This window comes from Tetrao urogallus (assembly GCF_951394365.1).
Source record: "Tetrao urogallus genome assembly, chromosome: 4".
NCBI classification, from domain to species: Eukaryota; Metazoa; Chordata; class Aves; order Galliformes; family Phasianidae; genus Tetrao; species Tetrao urogallus.
Genome location: NC_136817.1, coordinates 12,476,033 through 12,493,816, shown reverse-complemented (window position 1 = coordinate 12,493,816; position 17,784 = coordinate 12,476,033). Strand labels below are relative to the sequence as shown.

Below are 17,784 nucleotides of genomic sequence, written 5' to 3'. Positions count from 1 at the left end.
GATAAACAATAGACTGCATGTCACATTTTTATCACAAGGCACACATTTATACACCACAGGATTTCTCGAAGCTTTTTCTGTGATCACAGATAACTCACTTTCTACACAAATAGTTCTGCAAATTCTGAGGCAGCTACTTGAGGACTGTGATAATATGAAGTATCGTTAAGACCTTACAATCTACAATTATGGGAGAGGAAGAAAAGGGAAGCTCAAGAGCCAGCCAGCAGATAAAATGAAAGATTTTTCCAGGATATACAAGAATCACAGAGATTTTCTTTTCCTTTGGCTTGAGTTTTCCAAGTTGCCTGTTTTGAGTTCCTCATCCATGTTAGAGCCTCTTTGTGACTGACTTAATAAAGCCGCCAATAATTATTTAATGTCATAATTTACACAACCAGACAAAATATTCTCCAGCTAAAGAAAGACTAAAGTCAAAAACCAAACATCATTTTATTTCATTTACAGTGATATTTTTGAGTAACAAAGGAACCACAGCAGATAGGAGCCTGTAATAAAAGCTCACGTGTCTTACCTTAATAAAATAAATGAAGTCACACACACAACATAAATGACCGTAATCTTTGAAGACATTTGAAAAATGTCATGTCTTGATACCTATAATTTTACTTACCAATATATCTGTTCCACATCATCTATTCCACTTTTTGAAATATAATTTAGGTGCCAGCATGATTGTTTTTTTATCCAACAGTACTTTCCACACTTGAATAACAGTCTGTTAAAATGGCTGATATGGATGTGTAATCTTCTGGACACTAATTTTTAAAAATCATCTTCAACTGAGAGCTGAGCCACAGATCAACCAAAGATTTGACTTCAAATGCTAGTTACTGTGCAAACAACCATACTGCTACAATTGAACAAACTATTAAAAAAAATTAAACCTTCTCGCCATCCAACTGTTCTGTCCCCATCGATTCCAAACCTTGAAGAATCTTTCATTTCTAACTCGTATTTGGCAACACTTAATGTGCTTAAACATACTGGGATCTTCAACCCACAATCAGGCTGGCTTCGTTGATTAAAAACGGTCACGAAAGTGAAGAGAAGTGACTATAACAAAAATCCATGGATACCATGTACACCTTGGCGTTCAATGCATAAAGCTATAAAAACTGAACATAATTTTGTGGAATCAGTCCTCTCTTGCCATTTAATGTGCCTTCTAGCCATCCTGGTTCCCTGGAAAATTGCACTGCAAAAGAAAAGAAAAAATACATCGTCTTTTTATGCTCAAAATAGTCCTTTTAGATTTAGCTCCATGGCACCGTGCAAAATATCCATGAAAATATGCAGCCTCTTGCAAACACCCAGTTGACTTGACAGTCTCACTAGGGAAAATGATGAGGATATTTAAGTAAATGCTTGCATGATTTAAGTGCTTGAACTGTCTTCTGCTTTTGGGTGCAGGAGATAACGTGAAGGGAACAATTAGATAAAAGGACTTAGAAAGGACAGGTTCATAAAACAGAAAATTCAGAAGCTTTCTGGTGAGAAGTCAAAATTCCTGTCAAATAGTAGGAAACAATTTCAGTAGCTGAGGGCAAAGTATAACCAAACTCCTGACTTCTGCAGAGGCAATGAACCTGGAAGCTCAGGGCCACAGAAAAGAGTCCAGATCTCAATCCAGGTACCATCTGTTCACAGAGTAGAGCTTCTACTACAAGAGACCAATGGACAATATTTAAATTATCAAACACATCATGCTATTCACAAAACACAAAGGAACAGCTTGGAAGGTAAACCTTGTTCCTTATCACCATCCTAAGTACTTGCCATTACTGATACTAAAGTTAATGCAAAAGTATCTGTAGATCTAAAATAAGAAAAAGTTCTGCTCAGACTCTAAATGCCCCCAAGTAATTCCGTGAGCAACAGAATAAATGAACTCTGGCTTCCTATGTATTTTTTAACCACATTTGACAAAAGTTAATAAAAGAAGCATAAGCCTCATTCATTTGGAATACAGTAAAAAATGCTCAAAATCCCCCTACCAAATTTCTTAGGAGAACACAGTACTTGTAGCTACTTTACCTATTTAATTGTAAATCCCACACTTCTAGTGACCTATGATGTTCTCCACCATGTTAATTTATCCTCTTAGTGCTTTTAAGATGGACATTATTTAAAGAAATCATCAGAGAAATGCTGAGTTATGCTGCTGGCCATAACAATGCTTTATTCAAAATACATTAACACATTGAGGAATGTGATACTGATAGGTTTCACGAAATCAAGAAAGTAAAAGTTAAGTCTCGCTTTAAAAGCATGGTAAGGTTCTCAAAATGAGCACTTAAAATTTCCCCTACCCTTCTGCTCTGTGTCCTAACGCTGGCAGGCCATAGCTAGAAGCTGTGCTCAGAAACCATGGCTTAAATAACAACTCCTTCTCCAAGACACTTAGGCATTTAGAAAACCAGACTGTTTCCAAATGATGCCGATAGTCCATATTCAGAACCAATATGAGCACATAATTAAAATGAATGTGTGCAGTAGAAAGATTCCAAAGGAAAAAAAAAAAACACAGAAAATTCTCTTTTAGAATCTCTGTACACACTGCAACTCACAGTCACTTACATTACTATTAGTAATTAACAGGCCCTCCTCTTTCTTTGTCATTTTTAAAACACGATTACAGTGTATACATGCATTTAGAACTGCGATGCTGAAACCAGCACAAGCCCACCTCCAGAAGCTCTGCTGCAACAGCTGCCATTGCACCCAATGAGCCATCGTGCCAGCTGTAGGAGTAGCTCACCCTCTGCCTGAAGTACCCATGGGTACTTACAGCTGTGTCTATGGGGCACAGCTATATTATGGGGAGGAAACTCCCCTAGAACAGCAGACAAGAAAGTAAAGCAACCAGAAGAGCTGCAAGTAAGAAATTTCTGCTTGTCCTCTGGAGCTAAACCCAAAAATACGTTTGGGTCAATTTATGTGACAGAGAAGACAGTGATTACTGGCATGTCAGTGTCTATAAACCAAAAGCCTGTTAAAAACAAGGGCAGCCCTTGTCTGAGGTGATCACAGAGGACAGGGCCCTAAAATTTACCCGTAGGAGGAAATGGTCAAACAGTATGGAATCCCTTGGCTTGACACAGCAGCAAATTTCAGAAGAAATGTTTTCCGAACAAGTTTGATAATAGAATAGTGAACTCTGAGTACTGCAGAATGTTCGATACAACACACGAGGCTGAGCAGCAGGGCTGGAACTGGATGATCCTCAAGATCCCTTCCAACCCAAGCCATTCTGTGATAATATGATTTTATCCCATTGTTACCTACAAGGCTGAGCTCTGCACTTGGGGAACTGAATACCACACTTTACACACAGCTCAGAACCTCACTATTTCCTTGGTACAATTTTCTTACGGACTCTGTGAGCACTGAAGAAAGGATAACCACTCAGACTACAACTAAACTCACCATTTCTGGTGGGAAACCTTTTAAAAAAAAAAACCAAAAAACAACACATCAAGAATTTTTAGTATTCAACAGCAATGGCAACTCTCATCTTGAGTAAACAGATCTCCTCATGCATCAAGGTAGCCACATACATCACTGACTTCTGTGGGCAAATGATGTAAATGCAGAAGCTGCCCAAATGCAAAGTTGTTTGAAACCCCAGTAAGCCTGTTTTCTTTGCTAACCAATTCCAAAGCATGGTGTACAACAACATTCATTTTAAAAACCCTCACCACACAAAAGACATTCTGTTATCACACGTCTTCCCAAACCCAGGCCATAGGCTGTTTCTAAAAAAACAGCCTGTTGAAGAGATGCTCTTTACTGTCCCCTTCCTGCCTTTTATTCTCAATCAACAGACATCACAATTCTTAGCACTTTCTCAGGCCTGCCTCATTTAAAAATAATGCTGCAGAAACTACATATTTGGCCATAAAACAACAACTGTTATCGGACCTCTAGGACTAAGTCTTATGCTAGCTAGGGAAAACACCTGTAGTGTGAAAGACAGGGAGCAGAGAACTGACAATTACATATGGCACAGAAAGATTTGATGATGGTATAGCAGCTGCGCAATCAAAACTGGCCATCAAAAGCCCTCCCACTCTGAGGACAGTGGAAATAACAGCAATCTTCAGAGCCCTGAGGGGATGGCAGCCTTCTCAACACCTCCTGCAGGGCCATTGGAGTGGTCTCACTCTAGCGAAGGCAAACTGTACACAGGGACGATTTTTGACCATCAGTATGGCTGTGAATGCTACACAATTACCCCAAACTCAGGTGGACAAACAAAATAAATAGATTTGCTATCTGTAATGAGATCTCCAAGTAACAGCTTTTCCAATTTCACTAAATCAAGAAACACAGTAAGGTTAGCTTGGTAGTTGCAGCATTCTTTCTTAGTTTTCTGTATTCTCTATAGGAAATACCATTAATATTGCCCATGTTATGACTGTCTAACTGCAAATACATAAAAATTTGAAAGCATCTCTTCTATGAGACACCAAGTCCTGACGTACTCTTCTACAGCAGACATCATGCTTGTTTCAGCAAATCAAGAGTTACAGGGATTCGCACTACAAATGAGATCAAATTTCCACAGTGGTATTATTTCACTGCCTAGGTGCCACTAGCTGCAGAAGGACTGAATCAGGCAAAACCCTTGTGGAAACTAGCTGTTTTGGGAGGAAATCTGACATGCGTGGTGTCTGACCAGATGGCCTCTGTTTCTACCAAGCAAAAGTAATGGACCAAAAGCTACATTCTGTGGGCAACAGAAAGCTCACTACAGCCCCAAAACACACTTCCATAGAAATCACTGCCAATCATGAATCATAGAAATCATGGCCAATTCTTCATCAGGAAGTTAAATTAAAGTACCCAGATGTGCTTCCAAGTCCTATGTCCTAAGTGCAGACATTGAGACTTGGAGTCTTAGTCCTGAGCTGAATTCATCCCATCCTCCAGCTGAGCATCCATGACAGTGCTGCATGCACAACAAGAGGTAATACACATCTGTTCAAACACATCTATGTAAACATCTTCCACTTCTTAGCTTCCCATTAACTCTTTTTTTTGGAGTTTACTGTTTCCACAACACCGTTGGCAAGATAATGTCTTCCCTATTCTGTATGCAGCAAAGTCAGGCCAGTTAAAAGCAAGCTACCTTCTGTGGCTTTTTAAGACTTCTAGCAAAGTAAGCAGAAATCATGAGCGCATATCTAGAACTTTTTACTGGTGAAGGTGTGACAGCAACTTTCAGCAGCAGTTTGAGGTAACTTATCCTTAATGGTATGGAGGGATCTGAAAAGAAGAATATCTGCCCACCACCTGTACACTCAGTTTCTCTGGGGGTAACACTGAGACAGTTAACGTACATGAACGCTTTGAAAACCACAGATGAAAGGAACACAAAGAAGTCACTTTGTTCTCATTTTCAGCTGAACAAAATAATTATTTGCACATACAGTGCAATACAGCATTTTGGAAGTACTACTTTTCTTCGATGTAAATAGTTCATTTATCAATACCATAAAGAAAGTCAGCCCAGAAATCTCAACACGAATAACAGGGAAGAGAATGCCTTGGGGGCAAAATGAGGCCGATAACTGAAAATGGCACTCAGTTATTCCGGGAAAAGCAGAGGGGGATGACTATGGCTCTTTGAATGGCTTTTTGTGTTCTTGCTGTGCTTGGTAGTGTATGGGAACTGCTGAATCACAGCCTGAACCTCTGATTGATCACCTGAGGCAAGCAATGAATCAGCCCTGGGAGCACAGGTGAAGGCAATTTAGCTGTGCTGCCGGAAGGAGTGGAGCCTGGCTGCACCTCTCCTAGAGCCATTTAAGAGCTGACCGGCAGGGGGAAAAGATTTCTTCTGGAGATCCCTCCTTTGGAGTTTTGCAGTGATCCCAGGATGCAGGTAAGTGTTTTCTTTATTTATTTATTTATTTTTTGTTTTTATAATCTGCTGTGCCAAACTGTCTGGTTTATTTTGTAATTATAGCATCTTTATATGCATTGGTTATACAGGTAGGGACAATGGCTACTATACTTTTGCTAAGGAAAATCCCTGTGTTAAAAAGCTTCCTCAGTTTTCTCCTAAATTGTTATTTTGAAGATTGTGGAAAGTTTTGTTGAGAGCCATTTTGACAAAATTTTGGGCAACTTCACTGTAGAGCTGATAAGAATAATGACAAGGAATTTTGTTGTGCACAACATTTACCTTACCCAAACACTTCTCTCTAGTGTAATTCCCATTTTCTCACTTCAAAGGAGTCTCTTTGAAGAAGCAGTAGTTCAAGGCAAGGCTGGCAAGATTTCAGTGCCAGGCAGTGTGATTGTTCCTTTCATGATTATTTGGAATAACTGCTGTGACCAAAAATACCCAATACGACCAGCGTATGTCTCTCGTGATCTCAGGTCATACTTTGTTTCTTCCCGCATATGCCTTTACCCAGCTGCGGAGTCTTTATGCTTTGTCTCTAATTACCTGAATTATAGTGATATGTGCTGTCAATAATACAGCCTGTAGCAACTGGGAAAGAAAAACACTGGTACAGCCTAAGGTAAATTGAATTGAAGATGAAAAAAATATGTATTTAAAAAAAAACAAAAAAAACAGTGGATATTGTTCAGGTTATATTATTCATTTTCTTACACAATTCATTTAATTTGAAATGTTCGCTTTTGATTTTTAAACTTACCAGTTGGTGCTTTAATATTTATGTTCTGTGGCACTTTAATAAAATACTAGGACTTGGGAGAGCATACAAAAATGAAAACACCTGAATATGCGAATGCTCAGATTCTATATGTTTTCCTATCATGTGATGTAAAGCTTAATTTAAAATATTAGTAAATCTAACTTTGTCATCCTGAGAAACCTCTCCTTTTCCCCATTTAGATTAAGGAACGGGAGAGAGTAGTAATGGTTAAACTTTTACCTGCTTGCGCAATATTACATTTAGCAGCTATGACAGGTGCAGAACTGTACCTCACTAAATGCCATTATTCTGTCTCAGAGTAGAGCAGCCAGAAAGATTTTTAGAGGATAATAACAGACAAGAGAGCTACTGCAATCACCATCTACAGACCAAGAGAGATAAAGCAGAAGAAGAACAGGGTAGGGAAGTGAAAAAGTGAAGGAAACATGGCAGAAGAACAGACCAAAGAGAAAGGAGAAAACTCAGCATGCAAACAGTGAGATGAGTGAGACAGGATTAGAAATTGAGACAGGCAGGGTGGAGAAAGGAGAGACGGATAAAACCCTCGCTAATGGAAGCAGTACTCCTTAGTAGACATTAATTTAACAGTTACTTTAATGGTTGATACTAGCTGTATGTCAACTTGATTGATGCGTTGTCACTTTGATAGTTAAGGTTATTGGTAGAGCTGCAGAAATGATGTATTATTACTTTAATTCTTCATTTGGGGGCTTTATTAGGGCATATGGGAATTTAAATTGAGTAACTGAAGAACCTGAATTGATTCACTGGAATCTGACTCTAGCTTAGGCACAGGGTGCCTAATGCAAAAAGAGAAGGCCTGTGTGAAGGCATTTCAATGATTTCAAACATGAGGACTAGTCTGAAGGGTGAGTGAGGATAGCTTTCCACATTGACAGAGCCTACCTGTGACATATCCTACTACAAGTTGTTATGGAATGGCTGTTAAGTTGTTAATTATATCCAGTTACTGTCTTAATACTTGCATGGTCTCCTCCTTTTTGGGACTAGCCCACATCCTCCCCTAGGCTGAAAGTACGATGAGATGAAGAATAACATCTACCAAATAAGCAAGATACAGTGGAATAAATGAAAACAAATGTATTTAAGGAGATGTAGATCTCCGATGGAGAGATCACAATTAGGTTTTTAAAATGCAGGGATTTTCAATGATGTTTTCCAAGCTTCCAAATATACTGGAGATGTTGATTATGGAAAAAAAAATATTCCTATAGTTGAAACGACTCTCCATGTGCTGCTGAAGAATAAAATTCATACTTGTTCTTGTTCTTGGACAGTCCAGCTGTCTAGATGAAAAAGTATTGAGGCTGTAATGCACCAAAAGCATGGTAGCTTTGCTGTAACAACTAGTGACCTCTTCACAAAGGAGAAGAATCTCAACACTGCTGTCATGCAAACACATTATACAGAAGAAACTAACTCTTGTAAGGCTGACTTCCCCAGTGGCAACACAACAGGTGTGCAAGCTGTGGTACTGTGCGTTAGAAATGCCTGTCTCTTATGCACCAGGTCTTCCATGTACCAGATTTTTTTCCCATACACAAATTTTACATCTGTGGAAGATTCCTATCAGTCATATTTTAAAAAACTTCAATTAAAATAACTGCTGTGAGAGATTTTAAAAAGAGCAATCATTTACCTAATCCATCTTTAAAAGATTTCCCATTTAACTTGATTCAGACGTGAATTGCCTGCAAGGCACTTATCTAATAGGAAACACCAAGTATGATTTTGTAAAGTGGGTGCTAGGGGGAAGAAGACTGTGGGGACCTCAAACCAGATTACACTTATAAAAAAAAAAACCTAGAACAACAAGAAAAAAATCAACTTAACTGAATTCTGGACTAGGCCTACTCTTTATTTATTTGGGAGGAGAGAGTACAGCAATTTCCTTACAATCTGCTGCTTAAAATTAGGCTTCACAAAGAAGGGGAAGTATATGTTTATGTCTGTGCTATTTTGTTGTTGTTATGACTGAGAAAAAAGAGAAAGGAGAAAAAGGATTCTGCTGCTCCCCCAATTTGTTTCAGCTTTATGTGAACAACTTTCACATGTGTACTTTTTGATCCAGTACTAACAGAGTTAACAGGGTGCGTTTTGCAATGCACAGTTAGAGAACCTTTCAACACTTGCAGGTTGGGTTTTTTTTTTATTTTCCTCCAGTGGTTTCAGACTGTACTTTTTTTCTTGTTGGATGTAAACAGGTAATTTGGAATACTTCTCCTTTATTGGATATCCAAACTAAGATTCTCACATGTAGTATCTGTATGACTGGGCAGTGCATATCCGAAGTGTATTTAGTCATTCAGAATTAAATAGTACTTTACCTCTGGAAAGTACTTATCAGTCTTCTGGTCAAGTAGCAAGATAACAATGGATAAGAAAAAACAGGCATCACTGCAGAGTTCCTGGTTTCTTTAGGAGCCCATGTGCCCCTTACTACTCACATGCCTCTAGGCAGATCAAAAGGATAAAGTACTGATCTCAATTTTACCAAGAATCTTGAGAACCTAATTCACAAATCATTTTGAATCCCTCAATCTGCATAACGCTTGGATGAGGATTTGACTGGAAGTCTTGTTTTTGATAACAAATGCAATTTATCAAGGCCTTGTAAGAAACAGTCTTAAACCGCTCCTGCTATGAATTAATTTGTCCTTAACAGTTGTTATTAAATGCACTCAAGTAACAAGATTTGCTGAATTTGTCCAGGCCCTGTTGATCCATAGCATACCATCCCTTTCTGCAACAGTATGAAAAAACTGAGCTCTGATATCTTCTGTTTTTTTCAGAATTTGTATTACAGTTGTTAGTGGTGTAAGATTTTAGAAGTAAAGACTTGTCAATTCTTGTCAATTCAAAACCCCTGTACAGATGCTGAAGAGGAGAGTCATACAATTATACTGAGGAGCTTCAGCATTCTTGAGCACAGAATCACGTTCTGGGTGTTCATATGCAATATTACATTTAGACAGAAATTTTTAAACATAGGCTTTCATCCTGTGACTATGCCTCTTTCTACATGTACAAATGCACATTAAGCTTGGTCAGAAGACTAAACGCTTCTCTCTACAATAACAATCTAATTCACCTAGAACTCTGCTTGAAAATCCTTAAGTGGATTTATTTTAAGTGAGTCTCTCAGATATTTTACAAATATAGTCTTTATTAAAAAACCGTTTCATAGGCCTTTCTCTATTGCTGAACTTTGTTTTTACTGTGACGCGTGTTTCAACGCTGCTGAAATGTTAAAAGCAACAAGAATCTGCTCACCCAAAGCAAAAGCATTACCTCATAATGCTTTCATTTATGCTAATGCAGTTTTTATGTACCGGAAATCTTCTACGTCACTGACTGCCACAAGTGATGTTGACAGAATAGCAGTTATGCTTGTATTTTTATCCGAAGCCATTTGAACGGTTTTGTCAGTTTGTTTTTCATTGCTTTACATTCACTCAATAAGTACTTACCATCTTCAAAAATTGCTCCTGTCTGAAATGATAATTCAGAGCTATGTTCTGCTTCACATGGATAAACTGCTCTTGCTTTTCGGTGGGCAATGCTGAAAAAATGAAATTATGAGATGCAGTTACTTTCGACTGCTAAAGAAAATACTCTTTTACTCAACCATTCATTCTCTCTCCATTCTCATTGGGAGGTGGCTAAAACTTTCTATGCAGTCTCATATGCATTATCACAGGCTTCTAATTCATATGCACAAATGCCAAAGCTGAAGCTTCACAGCTTACTGTTGGCACTTATGAATATCATACTCCTGTTTTTGTGCACACTTATTTCTATGCCAGTGAAATGCAGCTTCAACCACTGCTATAATGTTGCCAAGTTCTAATCAGCAGTAAAATCAGTAATAAGCGAAGCGTACCTTATCTTGTTTATAGACTAGTCATTTTATCTTCCAAAATGTTCCCTCATGAACCTTGCAATACAGCTTTTCACTGACACTGCAGAGAATGCTTTTCTGAATTTTTTTTTTTTTTTTTTTTTACAATACGACATCGGTAGACCAATGAACATGCTATTTTGTCCTATACGCAATAAGGTTCATAGAACTTCTGGCAGTCTTTTGGAGGTGCTCTCAGGATGTTCAATAATAATTCTGGCTCAGTCTGTGTATCTTCTGTGGGGAAGGTATTTAAAGGAAAAAATAGACAAAGTGTCTGAAATTTTGTTCTGTTTAACTTGCAAAGGTTGCATTTCTTGGTATGTGATAACCACTTATTTACAGCAGAAGACGTGAATTAGTCGTTAAAAAAAGATAGAGACTAAAGGGAGCAAATAAATAACCAGCAAAAGTCTAAGAGTACATCATACCTCTCCACTGTTCTGTCACCTCCAGTGGAAGGATTAGGGAAGGAGAAAGCAGATGGTACAGTGTTGGTAGCAACTGGGTTGGTGCACGGGGTGTTCATCCACGAAACCATCGATGAGCGGCTTTGACCGGAACTGAGAGAAGTATTTTCAAGGCAGAATTAACAAGATGAATACAAAAAACGTTTGTATCTTCATAGCTAGATTAACTAGTTACTTTCTCTAAACTGGAAGTCAATAACAGAGTCAAACTAATTTTCCAGATATCCTGTTTTTGCCATTTCTTCCTGGAAAGCAGTTCTCCTATATGCCCTATATCCTAAGCCAGGATGAATTACCTAAGATGTGTGACATAGCCAATAACAAGAAAAAATTCCACGTTCCTTATCTAATAAAGACAGATACAATGAAACTGCATACAGCAGGTTATTATTTGAGCTGCCACTTCGCCTTTACAAGTTTTGATGAATCTATTTAAAAATCTTCTCAGCACTGAACTGAGGCATGATGTATGACGGGAAGATTTCAAAAGGCTACAGCTATTACAGCAGCGGATCACGATGCTGCCTCTGGATTGAGATCTCTTTCGTGTAACTGCGCAGATACTGCTTCAGTGGCTGCCCTCATGAGCACACTGTTCAAGTACATATTAAATTAATGACTGAAAACATAGTTGCTACAAGAACAGCGGACAAAGCTGAAACACCGAAAAACATATACGAAGTCATTCTGGACATAAATTTGCTCTACAGTTTGAGGAACTGAAGTGTTCCAACACTGGAAGCTTTTCTTCATGGGCAGAGCAACCAAAAATCCAAACATTTCATGTCATCGTGTCTTTGGAACAAAGAACTGAACTTCAAGCAGTTTCCAAGCAGAAACAGAATTTAAATGGTTCACACACATCTTTCACACAGGAAACATCACTTGGAATTAATGCAGCTGGGCCTGGGATGCCTGAGGGCTAGTCTTAGCATTGAAGAGGGAAGCAAAGAAGGCATTCAGAATCTCCATCTTTTCAGCAGCACCTGTTAGTAGGGCACCCACACTATTTAGTAGGGGACCCACTGTTTCCCTAGTCTTCATTTTATTGTTGACATAGTCAAAAAAGCCTTTCTGGTTATGCTTTATGTCCTTTACAAAGTTTCAAAGTTTAATTCCAGGAGTGCTTTAGCCTTCCTCATTGCCTCTCTACAGGCCCTGACAACATTCTTACACTCTTCCCAGGTGGATGGGCCCTTTCTCCACTTTTCATGGATCATCATCTTTCCTTTTAGTTTATCCATGAGTTTTTGCTCATTCACACAGGCCTCCTGCTATCTTTGCCGGATTTCTTATTCGTAGGGGTGCACAGATATTGAGCTTGGAAGAAGTGGTGTTTAAGTGTCAACCTGCTCTCATTTATCAGTTAAACTTACTCTTGTACTAACCTTTTAGATATCATATATGCACAAAGCACCACCAAAATCTCTGAATCTAGTCAAGAAGGATTATCTGGATGTGTGAATTTCCACCTAAGCAAAGTGGATTGGCCAATAGAAAAATCCACAGACCCTTCACTTAATTGCAAATGAATAAAAGGATGCAGGAAACCTAACTTATTAATTTGATTTCCATCTTCTTGTTCAAGGGGATATTTAATTTCCAGAAGAAATAATCACTATTCTGTTGTGTTGATAACAATGCTTACAAACAAGTACAACTTTTACAGACTAATTGTGCCAGCCGATATATTGCGTTTTCAACCCAGCAATTAAATACTTATATAGACATTTATTTTGACTATTAACTTTTTAATTTACTGTGTTATAAAATGGTGAGTGGCCCATTCTTCAGTCATTAAGACAATTTTAAATTTGGATCTGTCAGACTGCATTTGGATGAGAATGGGAATTCTAAGTGTACAAAACCAGTATTTTGTAGTTAATTCCACTAATAAAAATGAAACTTAAATGTGCTGGCATCATAGTGAGAAGAGTTCATCAAAACATGTTCTGCTTTTAAAATGATCAGATTTACCAAAGAAAGGTAGAAATTACATGTAGTAAACTGAATAAAAGCTGGACTGTGCTGATCAGAAGCATATATCACTCCACGCTTTGGGAACAGGGCATCTAGTCTGCTTAGCCATTTCTGAATCTACCTCTAGATAGTAATTTACATTTCCTGTAATTACATACTTCTGAAGACCAGCACCTAATAATGTTGTGGCTTACTTCCACTTGAACTTGTTCTCTTCTTAGCGTTCTTATGTGTTGTTTTAAAAGTTTCCCTAATTTTTGGCTGTGAATCCATTTAGAGATAATGCAAATACCAATGTTCACTTTTTGTGTTTTACTTGTTTCTAATACTGAGGATAGAAAATTGCTTAATAATACTGGAAAGTTTATAAAGCTTGCTAGAACACAGACCATCTGTCCATTGCTCTGCACACAAGGTATATGTGTAAAATTAATTTTAACTCAATAGCATAGATGGGCCTATGACAAAAAATGATTTTCGGAAACACAAAAAAAAATTATCATGCTTGAATGACTGAAGTATTAGAGTTAAAGCAATCCTGGTACTCAAAGAAAATATCTTTTCCCTTTGGCTTTCAATTATTGATCTCAACTCCAAAGTTAAGACTAGGTAAAGCTCATTTCTTAAGCCTGTAAACTACAGAAAATTGAAAAGTAACATTCCAAGTACACAGCCAGAATATGAAAGTGTTGCTTGTTCAAACTAATCCCAAGTGAAGAATATCTTTCTGCCAAAATAGTCTTCTCTATTGCATATCTCAATGTTTGGCATTGTTTGCTTCACAACAAGTGAGTGCTAAAAGCTTCCATTCGCTTGATATTTCTTTGAAATATGCATCTTATTTATCTGTGCAACTTGCACGATCAGTTCTAGGACAACACACACTCCCCTTAGTTGAAGACATGAGATTAATGATCTCAAAATGATGCTCAGAACAAACCCTCTGACACAGGAAAGGAGCAGTAATTCATAAGAATACTTAGAATATTGCAGCTGGTTTCTCTTTGAGACTTGACAAAGGAGATTTAATAAATAAATCAAGACGTGAACAACAGAGTAGGTGTGCAAAGAAAGGAACAGAGGATGAAGTCATGCGTTCAGTCCCTCTTAGAGCACATTTATTTCTCCGGTAACACAGATTCAACAAGAACAGTAACCAATCAACTAATAAGATTACACTGTCCATTATCAGGTAGCATTAGGTGAAAGTATGTAAAGATGAACAGATTTTCTACAATTTCTGAGTAACTCCAGCTGAGGAAAAACCATCCAGAAGTGAGGGTATGTGGCGCCCTGGTCTGCTCCCTCCTCCCCTTTTGATGAATTCACTTAATACATTTCAGCTATAGCTAAAGCGCTGCAGTACAGCTCCTCAATTTGCTTGTCACTTTCAGTTCATGGTTACAGATCAACAGATCATTGTCTAGGATCCAGCATGCAGAAAAAAAAAAAAAAAGTTTTTCACAGAAATAGTTTTACCATAATGAGAAAAAGTAAAAAAAAAAAAAAAAAAAAAAAAAAGCCACAACTTTAATGGCTTTAAATATTAAGCACATTCTAGATTCTCAAATTTCAGCTCTTCTTTTATTTACTGTACTTGGCTATCTCAGGGATCACTTAATTTTATTATTAAAGCAGAAGCTTTTGCTCAACAGGAAAAATCTTTTCCAATGTTGTGCTGTGCAAGCAATACACAACAACTTATTTTTTCCTTCAACAGATTCTTGAGATAGCAAAGCTACTTTGCTATGAAGGTTTGCAAGCCTTGTTTATGAATATTATGCTTAATTAGAAAGTACCCTGTTGTCTTACAGTACCTCAACTTTGAGAAGGTATGTTGAAGAAATGCAGTCTTGTAAGGGCTAAAATGAAAGCAATGCATTTCTTGTCGCGAAAGGAAAAAAAATCCTGACATAACCATCTCGCTCTGAGGAAAAAAAAAAAAGGTGGGAGAAGGAAGGAGCAAGAAAATGGTCTTACTGAAAATAAGCTAGAGATTTTGTACTGATATTCAGAAACAAACTCCTGAAAACAAGATTTTATTGGATGTTTATCTGTCTGGTTCCTAAGGTAACACTACTAAAGAGCAGCCTCTTATCTTGAGAGTTAGGAAGATACTGTGAAAAGAATCTGCCCTGCAACTCTTAAGAAAAAAGGGGGTGTTTCATAGAAGGGCTTGGCAGCCCCACGGCTGTGGTATCACAGTGTCTGGCTGACGTAAACTCAGTGGAAGTGTTCTTAAAAGGTTTCGTTATAAGATGACACAGTATATCAGAAGGTATCAGCTGTTTCTGACTCAATATGCAATTCAATACTCTCCATCATCAGACAACAATCTTCCTGCATGTAAAAACTCTATGCCTTGATGAGAGCCAGGAGCAGAAAAATATACGAATGAAATTGTAGAAATTGTCACAGCGGCAGCAAAGCTGGAGACAGAACAAAAGGACAGAATTTCCTGATCCGTGTCCACTGAAAAGAAACTCCACCCCCAAATATAAAGTCTGTAATTCGCACTCAGCATTCCAGATTCCTCTTTTATACACGTCAGCCAACGCTGAAATAGATGCTTTGTTAAAGTTGGATTGTGAAGCCTCAGTGAAGCAGCCAGTGTATTAGTGAAATGGTATTTCACGCCGGTCTGGTAAATCTGAAGTTTATGTCTCTATAGCAGCTGTCCTAGGCTGCAGCATTTTTAAATGATAATTCAGATCAAGCAAAACTTAAGTATGTACATACGTACAATTATAGCAGACTGCTATTCCTTTTAGGAAATAAATGTGGGGGCTGTGTTTCCTGGAATCATGCAAAGAAAAGAAAAAGAGAAGGGGGAAAAACAAAAGAGACTTGAGCTCAAAATGGTTGCATCCACGTCCCTCTCTGCTCTGAGCACATGTACAGCTCACCTGGCACTCACCCAGCGGTGCTGCTGTCTAAATGAGCTGTCACTGGAAGACAGGGACATGGCAAAACCTATTTTGTAAGACCCACATGATGAAGTTATATTTTGATTGTTTCAACGAAGCTGCAAAACGAGAGCTACTGTTCTGTTTGCATAACACAGGAATACAAAAAGAAGTGCCTGCTTCATTTAAATCTGTCCTCAAACTGCTGAGTCACTGAAGAGGTGGCAGCTGAACCAAGACCAAACTGCAAAATAAGCACAGTGAGAATCACTGCTGCATACCTGGATTGGGCCTTCTACAGCTGTTTAAGCATCTTCCCTTACTAAAAAGAGATGATTACATCAGATATAGAAAGTTTTCAGGACACCAAAACTGATGTCACTCATCATCTACCTAAATTGCAAATGTACACTGCTGCCAGAAAATACAGAAATAAACTATTTCAATTTGAAGGAGACCAGATATGCAATCTGCAGGTGTAGATATAACAAGGCTGATGAGAATTCATTCAGCAGTGAGCCAAAAAAAAAACTGTCTCCAAGACTCTTGTTACGTTCACAACGCCACTTTTTCTGCCCTCCCTTGCTATCCAATGGTTCTTTCAACATAGGTTTGCTCACCGGGAATTTGAGCAAGCCTGAGATTTCGCGAAGAATGCACAGATCAGCTTCTTTTTTGGTCACAAAGGCCCTGGAAGCACAGAAGATGCTGCACAGCACAGCTCTCATCACTGTTCGGAAAGCCTCCATGGACAGTGAAGACGTAAACGATGCCCACAGCACATCACTGGGCTTCGTAAGAGATTATTAAAAAGTCAAGATAATATTGTTAGGGTTATAACACAATAAACAAATAAATAAAAAGACTGGATTACTTCTTCTGCCACTGGAATTACTGCAGTTACACTGGGTTTCTGAATTAAGGCAAGTCAATATTCTCAAGACCAATATTAGTCACAATCTTCCTTCCTTCTAAGCTATTAGGAAGTAGCTGCTTTATGAGCTTTCCTTCGAGGATTAGAGGATGCAGGCTTTCCAGTTGTAGAAAAGGAAACTTGTATCAAAGCAGCACCTCAGAAAATGAATCAGTAGTGATATGAACACACAAGATTGTAGAGGATCAAACTGTCAGAAGAGTCAGAAGAATCACAGGAGATGCAGAAAGTGGAAGGAATAGATGAAAGTGGGGCATACCCAAGCCTTACACAAATTCGGATGACCGAAAAAGCAATTCTGCATGTTAGCTCACTTTATTTCCTGGATTTCCATCACAGTGTTTTTCTCTATTCAGCACTCCTTCTGAACAGTCTATGTTTTCCCCTCACCTATTGTTAGTAGATCTCTGGTTCCTCTTGTGCCATCTATATACGAATATCTTTTCCTACCAACACTGTCAACTGACTTCCTGATCACCGCCTGCTGCAGCAGTCTGCAGGGAGTAGCAATCTGCAGCAGCTACCAGAAAAAGAGAACAGAAAGAACACTACTAGGAAGGGAGGAAAAGGAAGAAAACAAACTTGCCAAGAGAGATAAGCCATAACTCATCCTCTGATCAACCAGCAATTGAAGCAACTATGAAAGAAGGAGCGAAAGGTGGATTTTCAGGTCTAAACTTCCCAGATAATTTGCATTTGTAGAGTAAACAACAATTTGGGGAAATCTGATGGCTATGGATAAAAAAGATGTTTGGTGATTTGGTTTGTTAGAGTTTTTTTGTTTATATGCAGGTCAGAATAATACTATGCATAACTCACAAAATGCATCTGTTCTGCATTGAGGGAATAAAAGATT

The 17,784-nt window shown here is 38.3% G+C and overlaps 1 protein-coding gene across 1 annotated transcript in view; it reads right to left on the bottom strand.

The window, feature by feature from the left end:
• Nucleotides 1–1,130: 1,130 nt before the first annotated feature.
• ARHGAP10 (Rho GTPase activating protein 10) overlaps nt 1,131–17,784 on the bottom strand; it is a gene marked incomplete at both ends in the record, with an annotated part of 132,848 nt that continues 116,194 nt past the window's right edge. Inside the window, 3 exons of the mRNA XM_079535115.1 lie at nt 1,131–1,219; nt 10,208–10,299; nt 11,070–11,201. Coding sequence (XP_079391241.1) covers nt 1,131–1,219; nt 10,208–10,299; nt 11,070–11,201 — 313 coding nt within the window. The remainder of the gene's footprint in view (nt 1,220–10,207; nt 10,300–11,069; nt 11,202–17,784) is intronic.